General features: G+C 27.7%; 1 protein-coding gene across 1 annotated transcript in view; it reads right to left on the bottom strand.

Annotated features, from left to right (window-relative positions):
- Positions 1 to 960: 960 nt before the first annotated feature.
- The window catches only part of LOC136083943 (intraflagellar transport protein 140 homolog), a 36,305-nt gene continuing 15,452 nt past the window's right edge, over positions 961 to 21,813 (bottom strand). Inside the window, 9 exon segments of the mRNA XM_065803900.1 lie at positions 961 to 1,267; positions 1,535 to 1,676; positions 3,964 to 4,130; positions 6,819 to 7,028; positions 7,106 to 7,234; positions 7,236 to 7,307; positions 7,382 to 7,564; positions 10,657 to 10,711; positions 20,129 to 20,202. Of these exon segments, the coding sequence (XP_065659972.1) occupies positions 1,085 to 1,267; positions 1,535 to 1,676; positions 3,964 to 4,130; positions 6,819 to 7,028; positions 7,106 to 7,234; positions 7,236 to 7,307; positions 7,382 to 7,564; positions 10,657 to 10,711; positions 20,129 to 20,202 (1,215 nt within the window). The 3' untranslated portion in view covers positions 961 to 1,084.

Here is a 21,813-nt window from a genome sequence, read left to right as displayed (position 1 = left end):
ATATAAAAAAAAGTTCAAAAAAACATTATGAACAGTAATATAAAAACAGCCGAAATTTTTTTTTTTTTCATAATAAAAAACTTTTTGACATACCCCTGTTTAATATAAGTTACAAACAAGAACGTTGGAAAGTGTGGCAAGTTAAGTTTTTTGCTTGTTAAGCTAAACAAACAAATTAGAACGTTTTAAACGACATCTCGTACAACCTAAAGTATTTAAAGATTTCAAGTCTACTCAAAATTTTAACAGCGGAATATATTTTAAGCTTAAGATATATTCCGCAATTAAAAACTTAAGTAAAATTCCGCTGTTAAAAATACGTAATTATTAAAGGAGATAAAAAAGTAAAGCTTCTATTTTATCAGGTTCCAAAATATTCCAAATTTTTTAACGATTCTTATCGAAATAGCTCCTCTTATAAGAGAGCTATTTTGAAAAGAATTTTTCAACGATCCTTATCAAAATAGCTCCTCTTATAGGAGAAGCAACGATCGTTGATTTGGATTATTTTGTTTAGAACGTGGTAAAACATAAATTTTACTTTTCGATTTTTTATAGCCCTTAAGAATAACGTATTTTACAGATATGTCCTTAAGTACATTGATACACATCGGGAATCCCGGAATACAAATTTAAAATAATGTTATGGACGTAAGACGTAACTTATTTAAAGTATTTGGAATATTGCATTAAAAGCAAGAACCTTTTTTTAAATTCATTACGTCAATTTAACATATTTAAATATATTCGATTAAGTTATTTAAATTGACTTCAGACACAAACCAAATAAGGAGACAGTGAAGTAAAAAAAAGCTTCTTGGTATTTCTATATTATATATTTAAAATGTTTTAAAAATCTTCACTGAATATTCTTATTTACAATAAAAATTTACAAATAAATTATAGTTTTTTTAAATTAAAAAGCTGTGTGCGTACGTGGGCGCATATCAACGTAACTAAAACTATTGATTTGCAATTTCCTTTTCTTTTTATGAGAAAAGAAAATCAAATCCTCAATGTTCTTAATCCTGAAAAAAAAAAACGTTTTTATAACTAAACGCATCCATCTTTTCATCTTTTATAACTAAATGTATCCATCTTCTTCATCTATCTCTTCCTCTGGATCTTTATCTATTTCTTTGTCTTTAGTTGGTTTTAATGCGATTCCAAGTTCTGTATATACTTTTTGAATATGCCCTTTAGAAATAACTTTTTCAAGTTTTACGGAAGGACAGCACTTGCGAAAATCTTCCATTAAATGATATGCCTAATAAATATTTTAGAAGTTTAATGGAAGTACACACAAAACATTAAGAACATCTACAAAAGAAAAACGAGATTAACAAAAATAATTTTTCCCATAACAATATCATGTGTATGTCAATAATATTATTAACAAATTACAAAAAATAATCTAAAATATTGACAATAACACCAACATCGTGACCTACAACATTAAGAACATCACAACTTCTACAAAACGATGCAATAGAAAATTAACTACAAAAAACACTTAATAAAACAATATTTTTACTTTTTTATAGTTACGAACATTAACGTAATGCTCTATTAAGAAAGTGTAAATATGTTTAACTTGTATTGCTACATTAACATCCGGATCTTCTAAAAGCAATTCACAAGAGCTGACGCTTTCATCAGGAGTGCTCGAATACTCTCTATAAAAATTTATCTATATCTATATCTATATCTATACATATATATATATATATATATATATATATATATATATATATATATATATATATATATATATATATATATATATATATATATATATATATATATATATATATATATATATATATACACACATACATACATACATAATTCTATATATATACATACATATATAAATTAGTAATAAACACTTATCTAACTTTTATCTTCTACTTTAAGTTTAACCATTGCTGGATCATCAGGAAGAGTTATATATATCCAAGAAGGAACTCTTCCTGATGATCCAGCAATGGTTATACTTAAAGTAGAAGATAAAAGTTAGATAAGTGTTTTTTACTAATTTATTATTGCTCTGTTCTTTAAGAACATTGAGCACTCTATTAGTAAAATACACTAACATAATTTACATATAAACATATATATATATATATATACAGCATCGGACAAAACATGGTGGACAAACTTAAATTTAGAACAAAAGTTGATCAATAACTAAAAAAAACTAGTAAAACAATTGAACATATTATTTTTTAAATAGTTTATTATGCTCTCAACAAAATTTAAAATGTTTGAGTTATACTAAGAATCAAAAAAAAAAATTTATAACACATTTTTCTCAACAAACTACATTTTTCCTTGGACAAAACAAGGTGAACAAATCAAAACGACGCTTTATTTATAAGATTTCATTGTCTTTATTCAATTTACCATATTCTTTTGTTTTCACTTTTATCATAACATTACTCTAAAATAATAAAATAGATTTTGGAACATCTGACCTGTTATTTTTTCAATTTAACTAAAAATAGATTTAACTCGTGATATATGGCGTATATTGCAACTTAAAATGGCTTACGACAAATTAGGAAGTGTTTTACTTGAAAATATTATTAAAGATTTGAAAAGCGGAAAACGTCAAGCTGAACTTTGTACAAAATATAATATACCTTAATCGACTGTAAACAAAACTGTCAAATCATTTGGATCTTGCTATAAAACAAACCATCGGGGCGGACGAAGCTATAAAACAAACCATCGGGGCGGACCTCTAAGAAAAACATCACAAAGACTAGATCGAATAATTGTTAAAAAGCTTTAAAAAGATCCATTTTTGTCATCCACAAAATTAACCGAAAAACTTGAACTACAAATCTCTAATCGCATTGTGCGACAAAGAGTTAACGAAGCAAAGTCGTTTTGTCGAATGCCTGACAAGAAACCACTAACTTCTTTTAAAAATAGAAAGCTAAGACTTGCGTTTGCCAAAGCACACCAAAATTGGACTGCAGACCAGTGGAAAAACAAACTTTTTAGTGATAAATCAAAATATAACCTTTTTGGAAGCGACGGTCAGAAGCGAGTCAGGAGACCAAAGAACACCAGATTCAATACTAAATATACCAAGAAGAGTGTTAAGCATGGAACGTCTGCTATGGTTTGTGAATGTTTCTCAGCACTAGGAACTAGTTCTATTCACAAAAATAATGGTATTGTGGACCGTTTTGTCTACAAAGATATAATGGAAGATAATGTTTTCACATGCTGAATAGGAGATGCCTCTAAAATGGATTTTTTTTAACATCGTAAAACAATGGTTCAAGGACAAGAATATCACCATAATGAAGTGACCTGCACAAAGCCCAGACTGAATCTCATAAAAAATATCTAGGAAATAATTGGCAAAAAGATTGAGCGTACAAATGTGAAGACCAGTGAGGAATTATTTGAACAAGTCGAGAAGGCCTGGCGAGAGATTGATATGAGAATTGTTGACTCATTAATTGAGTCTATGCCTCAAAGAATGAAAGCAGTAATTAAAAGTCGAGGAGGTCTAACCAAATATTAAGTTAATTTTTTGAAGTTTTTCGAAAAATAATAAGTTAAGTTTTAAAATTATTTGAATTTTCAGTCAATTTTTTGAATGTCCACCTTGTTTTGTCCAAAGAAAAATGTAGTTTGTTAGGGAAAATGTGTTATAAAACTTTTTTAGTGTTTTTTAGTATGATTCAAAAGTTTTTAATTTTGCTAAAAACATAAACTATATAAAAAATAATATGTTCAATTGTTTTACTAGTTTTTTTTAGTTTATGATCAACTTTTGTTCTAAATTTGAGTTTGTCCACCATGTTTTGTCCGATACTGTATATATATAAATATATATATATATATATATATATATATATATATATATATATATATATATATATATATATATATATATACACATATACACATACATACATTCATATACGCTGAAAAACTCACTTTCTTGCATGTATATATTTTTTCATGAGAGTTAATTTTGTTTTGATTAATGCAAGTTTTTCTTCTTGAACTGTAACATTTTTTGGTTTAGCTTTTGAAAGACACTTGTAAGCCTCAGTAAGTGCACCAAATGCTTTTTCATAATTCTCAAACTCGTCTATCTCAACCTGAATAATAGTACATTTATATAAAGGTAGTTATTAAAAAATCAAAAAGTTTAGATGAGACATTAGATGAGGACATCTCAAGGAATATCTCAAGGGAAAATTTAAACGTAAAAATTAATTAGTTATAAATTTCTATTTACTACTTAACATTACTATGCTTTTGAATTTTAGAAGAGTTGGTTTTTTTTGCAAATTATTTGTGAATATATGTATATATTTTTTTAATGTTAATTCACCTCCTCAAGGTCTGGAAGGCCGCTACAGTAATACATATATGAATTTTCATATATGAAATCCCATATATGAAATATCAACAAGTTTCTTGAACTTCAAAAACATCACTAATAGTAAATACTCATGTATTGCCTGCTTTTATTTGTATTTATGTAGTTTTTAAATCTTAAATTACCATCTGTGAGAGATATTTAAGTTATTGAGGACTTTTACTAAACTTAAGCATTTCTTTCCACTGGTATGGTTAAATTTTGTTTAAAATGAAATTTAAAACATTTTCTTTAGATAAAAGTTTAGACGGTAATATATACCTGTGTCTAATTCAAAGGCTTTTTTAGGGAATTACATAATTTTTCAATGAGGTTATTTTTCACTTATTTATTTTCCACTTATTTTTCCTGATTTTTTGAAAAATCAAGATGAGAAGTATGTCTTTTATCTCCCAGTGTGATTTTTGTATCTCTCCCAGTATGGTTTTTGTATCTCTCCCAGTGTGGTTTTTGTATCTCTCCCAGTGTGGTTTGACATTGAATAGTGTTGTTGTTTACTAATTGAACCAATGATAATTTTTTTAAAAAATTGTGGTACATGATGGAAAATAACATGTACTTTTTGTGTGACTGAGACAGAAAGATTTTTTTCAAAATCAGGATCCAAGTTATTATTTGACAACATCTCTGAACAAAGCAAGGTATAGATGAACAAAGTAGATTGATAGAAGTTGATTTTTTTCAGAGAGATTCTTTAAAGGATACAACTCTCTAAAAAGCTTTACACAATCATTACCATTAAAATGCCCTCCATAATATTTAAAATTACCATTAAAATGACCTCCATAATAAGGTCGAATTGGAATATGCAGTGATGTTTTGTTATTTGACAAAATGATTCACTACCCCAAGTAGCAAATAAAGCTCCATGGGTGGAATAGCTTCAAGCAAAAGCTTGTTACCAGAAAACTCAAGCAATGGCTAATGGATAACATTCTTGAAGTTTTTTTACAATTTATGTCTCCCCAGAACTTAAGATTTTATCACTATATTTCACAAAAAGTTTTAAGCTGACCACGGTTCAATAGTCAACATCATACTAGTTTAGAGGAGCCAACATCATACTTTGGTTGGTAAAGTTTTTTCATTTGCCATTGGTTTTCTTTATGCAGATGGTGTAAACAGATCTTCTGCACACTTCATGAGTTTTAAAACATTTTGGTATTTTGTTTTGAAGTTTTTAACCTTTTTTACTAAAGTTCAAACTTTTTTCTTGATAAAGTGTTTTTACACTGAAAAATTATTTAATAATTTAATTTTTTTTTAAATATCAAAAAAGAGATTGATTAGAAAAGAATTTAATATGTAGCAAAAAATTTACAATAAATTTTTTTTTATTGGAAAATTATAGGTTGGTGTCCCCTAATGAGACCCTAACCTATAATAATTAAATAAAAAAATAATTATTTAATTAATGAAAAAAAAAAAAAACTCTTAGAACAAACCATTAATTAAACACTCTAGTGTAGTTGTTATTATTTCCTAAACTTTTATCCAAAAATTGTTTTATATTTCATTTTACACAAAATCTAAACATAAAAGTAGAATAAACACTTGAAATGAGTAAAAATATTGTAACTCATAAATCTCTCTGTTTGATTTTTATTTATTTCAAGTATTTTTTCTACTTTTATTGTTAGATTGTGTGTAAATGTAAAACAATGGCATATAAAATCTTACATGTGAAAAATATAAAAAATCCCAATTATAGGATTTTAAAACCACTTGAAATAGATATCTACCGTAAATGTAATTAACCTTAGAAAGGTTTTTATTGGATATTTTCTTAGTATCAAGTCCTAAAATTTCAGGGTGCGTGAAATGAAATGGGAAACTGTCCAAATTCTTTCCTGCTTAAATTTACTATATTTTTATTTTTATAATAAATTTTTTTTGCTTTAAAAAAATGGAGAAGACATTTTTTATGTTTATAAGATCTCAATATTTATTTAATGTTAATGTTTTTTTATTTTGGAAAAAAAAATTATAAATAAAACAATATAAGAAAAGTAAAGTGACTCCTAAAATATTTTATTTTGCTTGACATAAATAAATTATGCATATTGATATGTTATGGTATATTATGAATATTGGTATGTTATGGTATATTATGAATAGAAAAGAGTGAATAAAAAAACACCTGAAAATTTTTTTTTCTAGTTTACTCCAACCTTGTCCCATACCATCCCGACACAGGATGATGCAACAAACAGTGTCACATTAAAAAATTAATACCATGATTTTAATTCAATGATTAAGTAATTAGTTTTGTAACCATGACAATTCATTAGTCTATAAATTCAACACAAATTTTATGGTACTTTATGGAAAAAACACAACATGAAACGAAACATTCATTCTACCCCACTTTCCCCTGATATATTTGTAGAGCAAAAAAACATACCTGAGCGCAAGACTCATAAAATGTTGATAATGATTCAAGAGCACGTCCTTTAGTATAAAAACTAATAATATTCTTAAGAATTTCTGGGTTCTGCCAATCTAAAGACTGCAAATAGTTTGCAGCCATTACATATATTTCTTTTTGTCTTGATACACCAGCAAAAAATACTATCTTTTCTGTATCTCCTGATTTTAATAACGATTTCATAGCCTAAGAAATAAATTATAAACATATAACAAAACCAAAAACAGGAAAATGTTAAAATAATAAAAATTAGACGCAGTAACCTTCATCTTGTTTCCAGCCTGAGTAAATTTTTTTGTGGCAAGGTGAAAAGAACCTTGTTTGTATGCACATTCTCCAATTTTTTCAAGTAAATATAAACGATATTTTGCATCAGAGTGTTCTTTGGGGAAAAGTCATTTTTTCTGCAATTTCTTCTGTTATTTGGATATCATGATCAAGGCACATTTGAAGTGCTTCTTCAAACTAAATAAGAATAAATTATGAAATAAAAAATAACTCAAATAAAATTTTAATTTTCTAAAAATCTACATTCTCACCTTTTTTGAAGCAATAAGAAGATTGACTGCTTTGTCAAACTGATCATTTTCTATGAAGAAATCTGCACATTTATGTAGTACTTGTGGATCAACATTCTCATCAAGATCATCTGATATTAACTGCAGAGCACCAAACTGCTTTGAACTGAAGGCAAGATCAATAGCTTTTGAAACACTTCCTCCCTGAATCAGAATAAATTAAAAACACAATATTAAATAAATAAAAATGTAACAGTCATACAAGCTAAAACTTCTATATTATAGTTTCTTATAAATAGCTGAATTTTGTTGTTTTACCAAAAATATCAGTAGGTGTTTTTAAAATTGGTTTTTGATACACAGTGAAACATTTTTAAGTAATCTTGGACATATTAAAGTTTAATCTCCTTAAACATGACACTCACATTTTCTTGGTACCGAAAATTTCTGAGAGGTATGAAAGGTTTAATAGAGAGAGGTAAGAGAGGGTAAATAGAAGGAGGTAAAAGACGTTAAATAGAAAGAAGTACAATGGGGTTAATAGAGGGAGATAAGAGAGTAAATAGAGGGAAGTGGGTTAACAGAGGGAGTTAAGAGAGGGTTAATAGAGGGAGGTAAAAGAGGTTAAATAGAGGGAGGTAAGAGAGAGTTAACAGAGGGAGGTAAGAGAGGTTAAATAGAGCAAGGTAAAAGAGGTTAAATAGAGGGAAATAAGAGAGGGTAAATAGAGAGAGGTAAGAGAGGGCAAACAGGATTTCTGAAAATATGAAAAAACAACTGTTTGGTGTTTTAGCTTTTTCACAAAATAGCTTTCTACTTTTTTAAGATTTATGTTTGTTATTTCAGGATTTAAAAATAACAAATGTTTTTCTATTTTTTAATGTTTTGGAAATAATAAATTTTTCCTTGGTAATAGCTTATTAGAATAAAGTTTTTTTTGGTACTTTATTATTTTTGTAAGTAGTAACATGTCAAATATTCACATCTATAAATGATGGTTTAATTTTTAAATTGATAGAAATTATGAAAGTATTGGCAGTGGCAAACTATTAATTTAATAATTTCAACCCCATCTACAACAAAAAGTTGAGAAGTCAACATTCTTGCAAAATTTATTGTATTATTAATGTTATTTATGAATTATTTTTGTATTACTGTGGTGTATTTTTTATTATTTTTTTATTTTTGTAATGTTGTTGCTTATTACATTTGTTGCTATAATTCAAATGATATTTCATCTTAATATTTAAATATATCCATGTTTTATTTTTATATTTTACCATCCTTCTGATCATATCTCATTAAACATTGTGTTTTCTCATTCATTCATTATCTCTCATATCATCTCTCTACCACTCATTTTCTTTTTTCTGATATTAGTCTTACTATTTTAAATACTTCTTTTTATTTTTTAAAATCTTTTTTATTACTTTTTGTTCTTTTATTTTTTATGTGACTAAGGTGTCACTCTAATGACTAGTTATGTAATTAAGGTGTCACTCTAATGATTAGTTATGTAATTAAGGTGTCACTCTAATGACTAGTTATGTAATTAAGGTGTCATTCTAATGACTAGTTATGTAATTAAGGTGTCATTCTAATGACTAGTTATGTAATTAAGGTGTCACTCTTAACATTTCATTGTTCCAAGCTCAACAATGAAATGTTAAACTGTTAAAAAAAGATCTTACATGCAAAAGCATTTGTTTTTTTTTTAAACATGTATAAAATAAAAATAGTACAAAAGATACATATAAAGTAAGCATAAAGTATGTATTTGCATTTACCATAAAAATGTCAAGTTGATCATAAGTGCAGTTAAACTATTAATATTTTGTTTTATCTTCTATTTTCTATTTTTTAATGGATTTATTGATAAGAGCTTTTTGTCAATTTAAAAGCTCTCTTGGCTTTTGTTGTTTCAATTGAATAATTTTACTATTTTATTATTGAAAGAATGAATTCAAGAATTATAGATAATGAAAGTTTGTATCTGTCTATATATTTATTGCAAGGTCTTCCTTTATGCATGTTAGATAATTATTTGAGTAATAACTTAAATTAAAATTTTTATTCTTAATTGCTGAGTTGCTAGGATGCAATTTAGACTTTATTACATGGATATTTTATACAACTTTTACAAAATTGTAATTCGCTCAACTTGTTTCTCCGCGCAGCGGCCTTGTACATCAAGTTTCGTGTTTCGGAGTTATAGAGTTGAGAGAGGGTTATAACCATAATTAAGTAGCCTCCTCGTCTGTAGTGGCCTTCGGGCCTTGGGGAGGTGAATTTATAAAAAAAAAAAAAAAAAAAAAAAAAATTCATTTAAATTTTTTTGTTTTGATTTTCAGTTTTGTTGATGATAATGACAATTATTAGGATGATAATCCTAAAGATGAAGATGATAATCCTAAAGATGAAGATGATAATCCTAAGGATGAAGTTGATAATCCTAAAGATGAAGTTGATGATAAAATATATGTTAAGAATAACATCTTAATAAAATTAATAATCTTAATAATAAAAAATCTTCATTATTTAAAACAAAATGTTTCCATCATTGTTTAAATGAAGTCCTTGAAAGGATCAGAGAATATTTTCAACTTTTTGTTGTAAACATAGGCTTTCTTTTTTAAATTAATATCTCTTTGAGCTATAGATACTTTGGTTGTACTTACTACATTTATATTGAAATATAAATACATACTTTGGTTGTATTTACTATATTTATATTGAAATTTTTATTAATATAGATACTTTGGTTGTAATTACTATATTTGTAATGATATTTCTTAGAGCTATAAATACTTTGGTTGTACTCACCATGGTCATATTTGTACCAAGTCTAAATATGAAACTATAGTGCAGTTAGTATTTCATTTAATTAAAGTATATCAATTAATTAAAGGCTTAATTTAGATGTTTTCTTTTGATGTGCACTTGCAAAATTGTGTTGTCCATGCTTTTTTATTATGTGTACTTGCATGCTTGTGTCGCCTTTATTTTTCAGGTCATCAAGTTAAACTTATTATCATATATTTAACTTATTAAAATAGTGGCACAGTAGTAGAATGCTTCCATCATAAAGGAGGTACAGAGTTTCTTAGTCTGCCAAATACCTAGAAGTACAGAGCTCAAAACAATTTTCAGTGCAGCAGACTTGTTTGTTCATTATTGTGTAACAAGAGTTTAAGGTTGAGAGAGGGTTACAACAATTTAAAAAAGTGTGCCTCCCTCATCCTTTAAAAGTAAATATGTAAAAAAAAAAAGAAAAGAAAAAAGAATAGACTACAAACCCTGTGATACAGTGCAATAGCTTTATCATCCATACCTCCTTTTTCTTCAAAATACCTTTAAAAGAAATCAATATTATATGGTCAATAATTTATATATATATATATATATATATATATATATATATATATATATATATATATTTCTTATCAGTATAAGATATATAGTGCTTAAAGCGAAGAAAAAAATAATTTTTTAAACATCTTCACTTGCAACAAGGCCGAAAGCAACCACTGGAAGAGAAAAGATGAGATTTATAAACAAGATAACAATTAACAGGCAACTTAAAAGGTTGCAAATTATATGAATCAGGAAAATAAGATGGAAGCAAATTCCAAAAAAATGAAGTTTGAGGAAAAAAACTAGACAAACTAGGATTTTCGGAGCACTTAGGAACATTCACAGTAAAATGATAACACTTAATTAAATGATAAGCAACACAAGAGTAAATTTAAGTAGATGGCACAAGAGGCGTTGACTCTTTAGAGCAGCACCCATTGTAGTATTAAAAATAGTATATAAAAGAGAAAAAGAAGCAATATTACAAAGATTCGACAATGGTTTAAAAGTGAAAGAGCATCATTTGAAGATCCGCTACAGATATGGCAACAGTATTCCATACAAGAAAGAATTTGAGATTTATAGAGACAAAGAATAGAACCCGAAGTAGGAGAGTGGCAAGCATGATAAAGAGATGCAACCTTAGCATGTTAGAAGCTAATTTTGCAATTGATTTGATATATGGTTTCCAAAAAAGATTTGAAGTTAGAGAAGACAATGGGTAGATGCCTCGAGTACATAACCGTTCATAAATATAGGAAGATCCAGATTGCTGCAATAACAATTAGCTAAAAAAAATTGAGTTTTATCTTCATTAGCCACTGAGAGCCCATGCCGTAGTAGAAGTGAGAACCTTTTCAAGCTCAAAGTCCCCTCCAAGCAATGAGAGAGTGTTGGGTTCTTATCAAGACAAGAATAAATGGTAGTACATCAGCAAACAATAGCACTTTAGATGTAAGAATTTCTGGGAGATCGTTAATGTAAATTTAAAAAAGTATAGGGCCAAGGATTGAACCTTGAGAAACCCCTGAAATTACAGGATATAAAGAGTGCTGTCAATTGAGGACAACTTTTATACTACAATTGGTAAGGAAGGATTCAATAATCTTAAAGATGTTACCTGATACACCGTAAGAAGAGAAATTATGGAGAAGACTAGTTTACCAAACTTTATCAAAAGTTTTAGAAATGTTGCGAGCGATAGCCTGAACCCCTCCTAGGTCCATATAATGGACAATAAAACCAATTGATTATTACCGCTAACAAATAAGCAGTAAAATGAGAATATTGAAATCCATATTGCTGATTAGAAAGTAAATTATTAGGCTCAAGATGAGAAATAAAGTGTTTGTTAAATAAAGACTCAAAAGCCTTACTTATGATAGGAATAAAACTAATGAGATGGTAGTTAGACTAGTCAGATATTTCTCCAGACATTTTAAACATAGGGATAATAGATGCAGACTGGAAAACTAGACTCTGTTAAGCACTTGTTAAATAGTTTTGAAAGTATAGACGACAGCTCTGGAGAACACTTCTACAAAACTATAACAAAGGATGTTGTCCAGACCATAAGCTGTAGAAGAGTCTAAGCAGGAAACCACTTTAGATACAGAAGCTGGAGTGATATGAATGTCTAGCAATGGATCAACCTGTTTGTCGACTATATCAGGTAGGATGTGATTAGTGAAATCAAGAAATGAGATTGATGAAAAGTTCTTAGCAAACAATTCAGCTTGGTCTTTAGGTGTGGTAACAAAATCTGAATCATACAAGAGAGGTGGAATACAGATTTTCCCTTATTATAGACATTGTTAAATATTTCTAGAAGTGTCCGAAGCCTAATTTTTGAGATGAAATACAAGATTTTGTGATCTGAGAATTGCAGGCTTTGGCATTAGACAAAACCTTTTTACAATGGTTTTTAGTATTAAACAGATGTCTGTTTACTGGAGAATAGTTTTGGTGATGGATATGGAAGTAATAGTTAAGATTGGAAATTGCAGCAGCACAATGAGAGTAAAACCATGCAGAAGAGTGAAACTTGAGTTGGAATTGTCAAGAAGGAATAAAAAATTCATTGCCAGCCAAAGTCCAAGAAGTCATTTAAGAAGCAAAATTTGTCAGCAGGAAGACAAAAGATTTCTACCCAAGGGTCATCACAAGAAAGAAAAATCACAGAAAGAATCCCAGCCAGTGATCAGTTTCTCCACATTCACCCTTAAGTTCTTCTGATCAAACCATGATCAGTAGAACTTAAGGGTGAATGTGGAGAAACTGAGCACTGACTAACGGGTGAACAGCAAAATATGAGATTTTTTTAAAGGTTTTTATTTTTTAATTTTTTTTTGTGTGCACTGATTCATTTATTGTTTCTATTTAGAGACTACTCTCTGTGCCTGTTGCTGGAAAAGTTTTATGAAAATATTCTTAATATTTTGTAATCTACATCAAAATGAAGCGTGAAAGTTTGATTGCTCATGCGTACAGGTATTGTGATTCGCATTTCAAGGAAGGTAGAAAAGTCGTCATGGATCATTTTTTGAAAGAAAATCACCCAAGAGCAAGCATTTACAGATACATTTCAATGTGGGAAAAAGGCAAATCAAAACTTCATGTTGTTGGTTCTGGTCGAAAAGCTAAAATAATGACTAAAACCAAAATTACCAAGTTGAAAAACATGATTGATGGTCGTTCTAGCATTTCCACCCAACAAATTGCTCGAAAGCTCAAGTGCAGCCAATCTCATGTTGTGTATACAATTCAGCAACACACAAATATTGTTTACTGAAAAAAACAGACCATTCCAGGCCATACTCCTGAGCAAGTTACAAACATGTTGTGGCAGATTGTGTAGAAAATTTTATGGGTGTGATTTCATAATTGATGATGAATCATACTTCACATTTTCTCACTCTGATAAGAACTCAAACGTTGGGTATTGGTCAAGCAATCCAAAAGCAGTTTCTTGTGGTGTGAAATACAAGTCCAAGGCAAATTTTGAAAAGAAAATGCTTGTATGGTTAGCAATTTCACCTTGAGACATCTCAACACCCTATTTTGTTCCTTTGGGCCTTGCTGTCAAACAAAATGTGTATTTGAAAGAGTGCATTATCAAAAGACTGATGCCTTCTATTAAAAAACATCATCCTGAGGGTAATTTGTGTTTAGGCCAGACTTAGCTTTGGCCTATTATGCTAAATTAGTGACAAGCTACTTGATCTCAAAAAACATCACTTTCGTACAAAAAGCCGATAATCCTCCTGCAGTACCTGAACTTTGTCCAGTTGAGAACTTTTGGTCAATTTTAAAGGGAATGGCTAATAAGAACAATTGGCAGGCTACTTCAGTTGATGAATTAAAACAACGGATTGAGTATTGTTTGAAGAAAGTAGATGTAAATGATGTACAGAATATGTGTGGAGGGGTGTATCGAAAGCTTGATTTTGTAAGACGAATCGGTGAAACAAGTCTATTGCAACTTCATAAATAAATTATTTGATCATAAATCTAAGAGCTGTTTTTTATTTTATCAAAAAATATTGATCCACTGCAAAGCTAGAGCATTTCAAAAAAAATCTCAAATTTTACTGTTCACCCGTTAGGATCAGAAATTGCATTTCACATATGCGAAGAACGAATTTATGTAAAACTACATTATTTATGTTAAGCTAAAATCTTTATTAAAAGATTTTAAAGAGATTGCGCAGTGGCCTTGTTCGTCAAGGTTCATGTTTTGGAGTTATAAAGTTGAGAGAGGGTAATAACCACAATTAAATAGCCTCCTTTCTGTAGTGGCCTTCTCGGCCTTGGGGAGGTGAATTAACATTGAAAAAAAAATTTAATGCTGCTTTTTAAAGGATTTGAATATATACAAAACAAGGACATCATTTATTAAAATGCAAGTATATGCTAAAATAATCTAATCTGAGTAATGAACTTAAGAAGCTTATAAAATTGTATCATTAAGGTAATTACAATTTATTTTCAAAGTATATTGACAACGCCGATTGGGTTAAGGAATTTAACAACGAATTAATCAATGAACACTATGAATTGTTTCTGTTTCATTACTATTATGTGTCACAAGAATATATTCCAGTAATTGAAAACTCAAAAACTAATAATAAAAAAAAAAGTAGATGACTTCTGCTCTAAAATCAAAAATTAAGTTAAAAAATTAAATGTGGCTTTTAAATAAATCAACAAATAGGGAACATGAATCAAAAAAAACTCAATATAATCGTTTAAAGATTGAAATCAGAAACGAAATAAAGAAAAACATTAAGTCATTTGAGAGGGAGATTGATAATAATAGTAAAATAAATCTGAAGTTACTTTATATGTATATTAATGAGAAAAAATTGGTAAAAAGCCAAATTACATTGATCGAGAAGTGACAGAAAAATTGTCACTGATCAAATGACTATTGCTGAAGAATTTAATAAATATTTCCACTTTGTATATGAAGAAGATAAAGATGTAAACAAAAATATTGAAAACTGTTAACTAAATACGATATTAAAGGCTGTTGAGATAACACAAAATGATATAGAAAGAAGAATAAAGGCTCTTAATATATCAAAATCAATTGGAGTTGATTTAGTACATCCTTTTGTTCTAAAACAATGTTGTTCATCAATTTCATATCCTCTATATTTAACATTTAAAAAATCTACAGAAGATAGTACTCTACCTGATATTTGGAAGAAGGCTAATATAACGCCTATATTGAAACAAGGGAGTAAGTTGAAACCAACAATTTACAGACCGTATCTCTGACGTCAATACCATGCAAAATATTAGAAAGAATAGTTGCTGATAATATAATCAAGCATTTAATAACAAACAAGGTATTAGCAAAGGAACAGCATGGGTTTCTGACAGGTAAGAGCTGCACAACAAATTTACTAGAATTTCTTGATACCTTAACAAGCGCATTATTAAACAGTATTCCGATTGAGGTTTTGTATACCAACTTTCGAAAAGCATTCAACAGAGCATCACACATGAAATTATGTGCTAAGGTTTATGCTTCTGGTATTGTTGGTATGCCTCTTAAATGGATTGAATCATTTCTATCGAATAGGAAACAACGGGTAGTGATGGGAAAATGCAAGGCAAATTGGGTTGATGTGTTAAGTGGAGTACCACAGGGTTCTGTACTTGGCCCACTCCTTTTTTTGATATTCATAAAAGATTTACTGAGCAAACTTCTTAATAAATGTTGTTTGTATGCTGATGACAATAAAATAATTGCTCCTATTTATACTGAGGTTGATTCAAAATCATTTCAAAATGACATAAAAAAACTTGATGAATGGTCTGTTGAATGGAAACTGGGTTTGAACTTTAAAATACGTAAAATTTTGGTGCAAGTAATAAAATATTCTTATTTCAAGTAAAATGATGGTGAACTAAAAGAAATTGAAAAATCTACTCTCGAAAAAGATTTAGGTATTTATATATCCAAGGATTTGAAATGGGAAAGACAAGTAAGGAATGCTGCCAGTAAAGCAAACAATATGCTTGCAATATTAAATAATACTTTTAGGTATAAAGATAAGTACCTCATGAAAACGCTTTATTGCACGTACGTTAGACCTCATTTGGAGTTTGCAATTCAAGCTTGGAATCCCTATTATAAAAAAGATATCAAAGAACTTGAAAAATATTAGATTTAACAACTTTAGAAGTTCAAAAACTAAGAGGTGACCTTATACAACAATATAAATTATATAAAGATTTTGAATCTATTGATATGAAGAAAGTCCAGATACAAATGCATTCAATCAATACACCAGGTCCAGCATCCAATACTAGAGGTTATAAACATCGTGTTAAATCAGAATTTGTTAAAAATTGTTTAAGTAGACTACGTTTCTTTACAAACAGGGTTGTCTTTGGATGGAATAATTTACCGGAATCAGTAGTGAAGTCTACATCAGTCAAAGAGTTTAAATCCAGACTTGAGCTTATTGACTTGCAGATAATATTGAACAAGAAAAACAGGTTGAAGCTAAATTATTAGACAACTATTGTGTTGGCTGTCATAGATATTGCCTGGCGCTCTATCTCAACGGCGTTTGAATTATTATTATTATTATTATTATATATATATATATATATATATATATATATATATATATATATATATATATATATATATATATATATATATATTAAAAATCATTAAATTAGTTTTAAAATTATTTCAAATTTGTTTTTACTTTAGACTAAAATATACTGACTGACATTGCTTCATTTTTTTAAAACAACATTAGGCAAATTAGTTTAATATTTTTTCTTAATTAAAACAATTTAATAAAGAAAAATTTTAATTATCTAATTTAAATTTTTTGCTTAATTAATTATTAAAATTTTTAATCTTAACTGAATACTACCTGATTTTCATGATATCAAATTAAAAGTTGTACACATTAATTTGACGCCAATTAACACCAAATAAATTGCATTGAAATTTTTTTTTAACATTTACTTTTTTTTCTCTCACTAAAACAACCATTAATCCTTATTAAATTGATTATTTTTAATTTTTTTTTGCTAAGATCCCTTTCAGATTGATTATAAACAAAGCTCATTTTTTACTTTTTCTCTAAGCAACATAGTTTTCAAGTTTACCTTGGAGAACAAAAAAAAACAGAAAAACAGATAACCTCTATGTTACATAGAGGTTAAAACATAAAAACATTGTTTTTATAATAAGTGTTTTTGACTTTAATGGTAAACCTATTGTTAAACCAATGAGTTAAATGGTAGAGGTTTATATATATATATATGCTTTAAAGAATATATATATGTTTGCAACAATAACTTTTCATTTAAACGAAAATTCATTCTTTTTGGTGGTGACTTTAATGCTGCCTGTCGAGAAAAGAAAAAACTGAAAATATGAGAGTACACGATGGGAAAGGAGAATTTTCCCAATTTCTATTAAAACTTGGTAGTGGAAGAATACCTGTAAAAGAGGAGGATCCTTTTAAAGGATGCATTGAAATGCTGCATCAGTGCATTATTAGAAAAAATGACTTAATTGCTGATAAGATATTTGAAGATGTTGAACAAGGTGATTAAACATGTGATTTTAACACTCACTAATGTAGTTTCAACACCCACTAATGCAGTTTTAACACCCACTAATGTAGATTTAACACCCACTAATGTAGTTTTAACACCCACTAATGTAGTTTCATTATCAATCAATGAAGAAGTAATTGAATATTATTTCTTTCATTATTGTCTGATGACTTAAATGAAAAAAATGAGCTGGAAAAGGAGTTAAGCTGTTTCAAAACTCAACTTTTCTGTTAAGTTTTGGAACAGCTTAACTCCTTCAGGTATGTCTCCTCATTGGTTTAATTATACTACTTAGAAATCTCAAAGCTGTTGGTTATGCAATGGCACACTAATGAAAGTTAGTGCTCTTTAAATTGTTATATTGATGCAGAGGTGTTTTCTGTCAGTTTCCTGTCAGATTAGTATATTCAATGACAATGAATAAAAGTCAAATATTTGATAGTTGGTGTATACCTAAAAAAAAACGTGTTTCTCTCATGGGCAACTATATGTTGCATGTGCAAGACCTAGGGGATTTAATAGTTTTTCAAAATTGATAAACATCTAATTCAAGGTATGATAAGTGAAAAAAGTTACACAAATAATGTTATGTGTCCTTTATTTATAGTCTTAATATTTTTTATTTTGAAAAAATCATAGTTCACAGGTATCATGTTTGATACAACTTTTAGTTATTAATAGAACTTTTTATTTATCATTTGTACTTTTTATTTATTTGAATATTATTTTATTGCATTATCTAACTAAATTAGTAAAAAACTCATAAATTGCAAGATTTTTATAAGAATGAACTAATATTGTTTCAAAAATTCCATATAAAATTCCAAAAGCTGGATCTTTGAATGATTTACAGTATGATATATAAATTAAGTTTATTTTTAAGTTGATATATAAGTTAAGTTTATAAATTAAGTTTATTTTTAAATAAAACATACAAGTAATGTTTTATTTAAAAATAAACTTAATTTATAAAAAAATATTTTTTTTACCATTAAACATCGCATTTTTTGATAAAAAAGTTTAATAATTAATAAAAAGTTTTTGCTGCTTTGCCTGCTGTTATAAATGATTTTAAAAAGTTACTAATGTTATTATCTACAGAACATCGTGTAGAGCAAGGTCATAAAACTAGCCACTCAAGTGTTGTGTGTTGCAGTAAGTATAGACCTAGCCTGTTAAATTAGCCAAGCAAGTGTTGTGGCTTGTAGTGCAATTGTTTAAACCTCAAATTCTTTTTTTATCATTTGTGTTACTAATAATTTTGCTTTTCGAAGGAGATATTATCAGTTTTTCATTAAAGAAATTGATTTCGAAATTGATCCTGTCATCAAAATGCTTTCATAATAAAGTAATTTTTAAAAATTTGTTTTCTATTTTATTTGAGATTTTTTCAAATTTTTTTTTAATTAATAACTTCCTGTTACTATGGAATCACAACTTTTTAATACACATTAACTGTCACCATTGGTAGTAAATATTTTAATTATTAAAATATGGTTTTCTTTACTATAATTTGTGCTTGAATTCTAAATTCCTGTAGATGGCGGCTGTTATAACTGATTTTAAAAAGTATGTTCATTACAAAAGATGTGCAGTCTTCAACATTAATTTTTTTCTAAGAACAATGATAAGTGTTGTGCTGCATTTTTGTTTTTTTTGTTTCTTACATATTCAACTATATATCATTTATGTATTGTAAGTAAATTAGCTTTAAAAATATATAAAAGACTTTCTGTTTTTACAGATTTTCAAAAAGTTTTCTGTAAACTCAATTAAATAAATATATATTTTAAATATACTTTTTTGAGATATATCTGTTAAATATTTTTTGCATCAGTAAAATATGATATATATACATATATATATATACATACATACATATCCATATATATATATATATATATATATATATATATATATATATATATATATATATATATATACATATATATACATATATATATACATATATATATATATATATATATATATATATATATATATATATATATATATATATATATAAATATATATATATACATATATATATACATATATATATACATATATATATACATATATATATATATACACATACATATATATATATATATATATATATATATACATATACATATACATACATATATATATATATATATATATAATATATATATATATATATATATATATATATATATATATATATATATATATATATATATATATATATATATACTTATTTATATGTATTTATTATTATATGAATAAACTATTATCATTAAATAATAAAAAATAAAGTAATAAAAATATTACTGGGCACAGCTTAGCATATCTTCTTGAGTACTAAGCATGGATAAATTCATAAACTCTTGATCTAGCTGTTTTTCCTAGCAAAATGAATTTGAAATTTTAAAATATATTTAATATATATTTTACCCATTAATTTTACACAACTGGCATTATAGCCATCACAACACACCTGTCCAAAATTGGTAGAAACTACTTTGAAGCCCTCCAGAAAAACCCTTTGGAGGGATGATTTTGGTATTATTCCTGATCACAAAAATGTAAAATTTGAAATCATCTGCAACCGTCCGTGGAAGAAAATTTGATTTGAAGAAATTCTCTGTTTTAAGATGATTTAAAACAATGGTTTAATATCTCATTTGCATTTTTGCAGCATTTTAGGATAAAATAGCAATCAAATACTTAAATAAATACTCAAATAACAATTTTTTTTGCAATAATTTTAGCTTTCCTGGAATTTAAAATATTTAAAAGTCAACAAATTTTTTTTCGGGTAATAGCAAATTCTCTGATACTTTACCTTTAGAATTAGACCTTTATTGAGCAAAGTTTTGTTAAAAGTCTCAGAAAAATGCCAAACTCAAAGAAAACTCATGAAGACTGTAGAAAAACAGTTTGTATCTTTTGCTTGAGAAAATGTACAAGAGAGTTGAACAATCAATTGATCAATACAATTGAAACTGTGCTCCAAATTAAACTTGACATATCAGACTCTAGAGTTCCAAAAGGGATTTGTGACACATGCAGGATTGCTCTTGGAAAGAAGAAAAATGGTGAGAATGTTTCACTTCCTCTTATGCTTCAATTTGAAACTATAAAAGTCAGACCTTCAACTCGGGAACAGGACTGTGACTGCCTGATTTGTCAAATAGGACATTTGAAGTCTTATGAAAAACACCCACTGGAGACTTCCTCTGAACATTCACAGTCTTCTTCAAACCAAAAAAGATGTTCAGAGTGCTTGTCAATTCTTGGAAAAAAAATATCACATAACTGCTCTGACTTCTCATTTCGTGAAAACATGAGAAAACTAGCAATGAGGGATTCTCTTGCCAGTGAGCAAATTGCAGCTTCAGTTGTTACTGTCAAAGAAGCATCTCCACATGGAACTGTCAAACTTGCACAAAGCAGAGGTGGCCGCCCTTTGTGTCTCACAAAAGGTACATAAATTTATGCTAAAATTACTATTGTGTTATGTACAAGCTTTAAGACTAAGCATTCTTATCCTTAGTTTACTATTTTAAGAAATCACAGACACGTTATCAAAAAGCCCCTTGTAAAAAGAGATATGTTTGTTAGTTATCTCTTATAATAAAATAAAAGATTAGTTAGTGTTTAATGTACCCTTAAATTTGAGATAGGGCAATGTTTGAATAAGTACAAAATTTACTTTGTTGCATGATAAAGTACACCAAACTTAACTTACAGCTGAATTTAGTTGAATCAAACATATCAAATAATTATCCAGGTTTAGTGTAGTGTCAAATCAGTAAATGCATATTTTCTTACACATTTAGAGTAGCACCTAGCCGAAGATCAAAATTTGTTAATTAGATAGTCAAATGCTTTTTACTACTTATGTTTGTTTATCCATCATAATATCATTATACTTTAAGTGTCTATTTTACTTGTAGCAAACAAATACAACTATATATAAATGTTTTCAACTTTATTTTAGGATCATCAAGTGC

The sequence above is a fragment of the Hydra vulgaris genome, chromosome 08 (assembly GCF_038396675.1).
Source record: "Hydra vulgaris chromosome 08, alternate assembly HydraT2T_AEP".
Classification (NCBI taxonomy): domain Eukaryota; kingdom Metazoa; phylum Cnidaria; class Hydrozoa; order Anthoathecata; family Hydridae; genus Hydra; species Hydra vulgaris.
Note: the sequence above shows the minus strand (reverse complement) of the source record. Positions and strands in the feature narration are given on the sequence as shown.